The 2,539-nt window shown below is 39.6% G+C and overlaps 1 protein-coding gene across 1 annotated transcript; it reads right to left on the bottom strand.

Moving 5' to 3' along the window:
- Positions 1-331: 331 nt before the first annotated feature.
- LOC106475268 lies at positions 332-2,053 on the bottom strand. Its single transcript, XM_013935966.2, has one exon. It carries the CDS (start codon positions 1,961-1,963, stop codon positions 521-523), a length of 1,443 nt encoding a protein of 480 aa, XP_013791420.1. The 5' UTR covers positions 1,964-2,053; the 3' UTR covers positions 332-520.
- Positions 2,054-2,539: the final 486 nt, after the last annotated feature.

A 2,539-nucleotide genomic window follows, 5' to 3' on the forward strand; every position in this document is an offset into this window, starting at 1 on the left:
TATATGAAATCATGACTGTTTGGTGAGGCTGGAGGTGGTTTAATAGGCTGGACGTGATAAGGAACTGGAGTTATCCAACACTAAAATACCTGTGGTTTAATAGGCTGGACGTGATAAGGAACTGGAGTTATCCAACACTAAAATACCTGTGGTTTAATAGGCTGGATGTGATAAGGAACTGGAGTTATCCCACATTGCGTTAGCTGTGGTTTAATAGGCTGGATGTGATAAGGAACTGGAGTTATCCCACATTACATTAGCTGTGGTTTAATAGGCTGGATGTGATAAAACGGAGTTATCCCACATTACATTACCTGTGGCTGGAAGATCATCCATCAAACTGTATCTCATAGTTTACTACGACTTATCAGAATAAGTTGTTTGATGATATGTAAATCGTCACAATTCTCAATAGAAACTTCATTATAACCTGGTAAATAAGGTATCAGGGTTTTCTTGGTTGATGTTTTGCTGAATGCAATGTTCCCTTGTACACTCTTCCTCCGAGGCCGATACAAGATTAAAGAGCAAGCTGAAGTTGTGGTTTAAGGGTGTGGATAATAGAAAATGCCTCACCACTGTTAATTAACAAAGAACTAAATTCAAGTACTTCCAGCGCAGTGTGGTTTGTTACGAGAGTTTGTAAACCTTCAGCACTCAAGCAACAATTTATTATTGTCATGTTTTTAAGATACTTCAGTTGATTCTTTCTGTAAATTATCTGTAACTCGTTATCTGTTAAGTTAGTAGCGCCCTCTATATGAAGACGTCTTAGCTGATGACAGTTAGTAAGCAATGATTGTAGCACAGCCAAGGGCAGACCACGTTCATGCTGGCACTCAAGCCTGAGAATCGTGAGGTTAGGAAGCCATGAACTCGGTGGGGGAAAACACTGGTATTCATCCTCGAACTCAACCTTTAGGCACGTCAAAAATGGGCAGAACGTAGCTACAGCTGCAAAATCAATTTTGTCAAAATTAGTAAGACCAAGCTGGGAAAGATGACTGCCAAGAATTTGGAGAAGAAACAACACTGCACCGTGAAAATTGCCTCGTTTAACATCGGCCCACTGGATGTCCAGGGTTTCTAAGGAGGAAGCTGTCTCAAGAGCAAAAATGGCTTCTTCATCATCCACCAAAAGATCAAGATCTCTCATTCGTGGACATGCATTAACAGCTATTAATACTGAAGAAACCGTGGCAGGTGCCAGCGTGGGATCTAAGTAGCCACTACCAAGTACAAGTCGAGACAGGTTGTATTGACATCTTATTTGTCCAGCTTCTGCCTCATGTCTGTGAAGACAATCCAAAGCTAGTGCTACGTTGTTTTCCAAAGTAACAAGTTCTGGACAACGCTGCAGTAAGTCTGCCATATCTGATGGCGAAATTATGTGACGAGAGTCCTCGTAAATAGCCAGATGTTGTAGTCTACTGTTCGTGTGTGTAGGGAGAAGGTCAGTAATCTGCTGTTTTGGAAAGAAGTTCAGGTCAAGGCACTTCAAACATGTGGCATGTCGTAAGGCTGAGATATCAAACATTATGTCAGTGTTGAAGAGTTCCAGTTGTGGAGCTACAGCGAGGAATTCTTCTATGGCACGACTACAGCTTAGTGTTGAGCTGGTCTTGGCGTAAACGTCCATACAGTGGACCCTGGTGATTACCACTTCGGTGAGGAGAGCTCCAGACACAGTTAAATAATCCAGGATGGCAATGAAACTGCACGTTTCTAGACACACATCAGTCAGACGAAAACAGGTCAATCGGCCACTGGTCAGGAGAGGTTTCAACTGTCGGTGAGAGAGCTTTTGGCTAGTAAGTGTTATATACATCTGGACTAATTCATTTATCAATTCAGTTGGAAATAAAGAAAAAGGATTATTAGGGGCAATGGTCACGTGTTCCCAGTAATCATTGTTCAAAGCACTCACTATCCGTCTAGCAGTAGCGTCCTTCAGAGAAAACATCAAGGACCTGGTTTAAAGCTTACTATATTTTGAAGTCGGCACCAAACAATGATGCGACTTCCTTACACACATTATCTCCTCCAACTCAGATCTATATTTAAACTATTTTAACTGACACGTGACGTTTCCCAAGTGGTACTATTAATACTGCCAAGTTGTGGTAGAACAACTGTAGCAGGACTACGCTTACATAGCACTGTGTATGTTAATATATTGATTCACATTTAACTATTATGTTGGTATAAGTGACACACATAATAAAAAGTGAAGTGCTAAGCTTACATCTTAAATAGGATCGTTTGTATTAATAAAGATATTTGTACTATTTCAGGATAATATTATTTGATAGAATGACTAATTGTTGCATACTTACTTAGTCTAAGTTACATATTCTATAAGTTAAGATTGAAATGAATAAAATGAAGAGTTGCTAAACATTTTACAGAAGTCCTCAAACATGAGCAGATTTCAATAATGTTACGTTCTTTTACTAAATACATTTAAAGTCGTATACAAATATGAAGTCCACGAATATAAACAGCACCCTAATCATAGGCCATCTGTAATCGTTTCTAT

Source organism: Limulus polyphemus, unplaced genomic scaffold (genome assembly GCF_000517525.1).
Source record: "Limulus polyphemus unplaced genomic scaffold, Limulus_polyphemus-2.1.2 Scaffold8330, whole genome shotgun sequence".
Taxonomy (NCBI): domain Eukaryota; kingdom Metazoa; phylum Arthropoda; class Merostomata; order Xiphosura; family Limulidae; genus Limulus; species Limulus polyphemus.

Bases quoted from the DNA above. Each gene is read 5' to 3' on its own strand.
- LOC106475268 (XM_013935966.2), bottom strand. From the start codon at position 1,963: ATGTTTTCTCTGAAGGACGCTACTGCTAGACGGATAGTGAGTGCTTTG.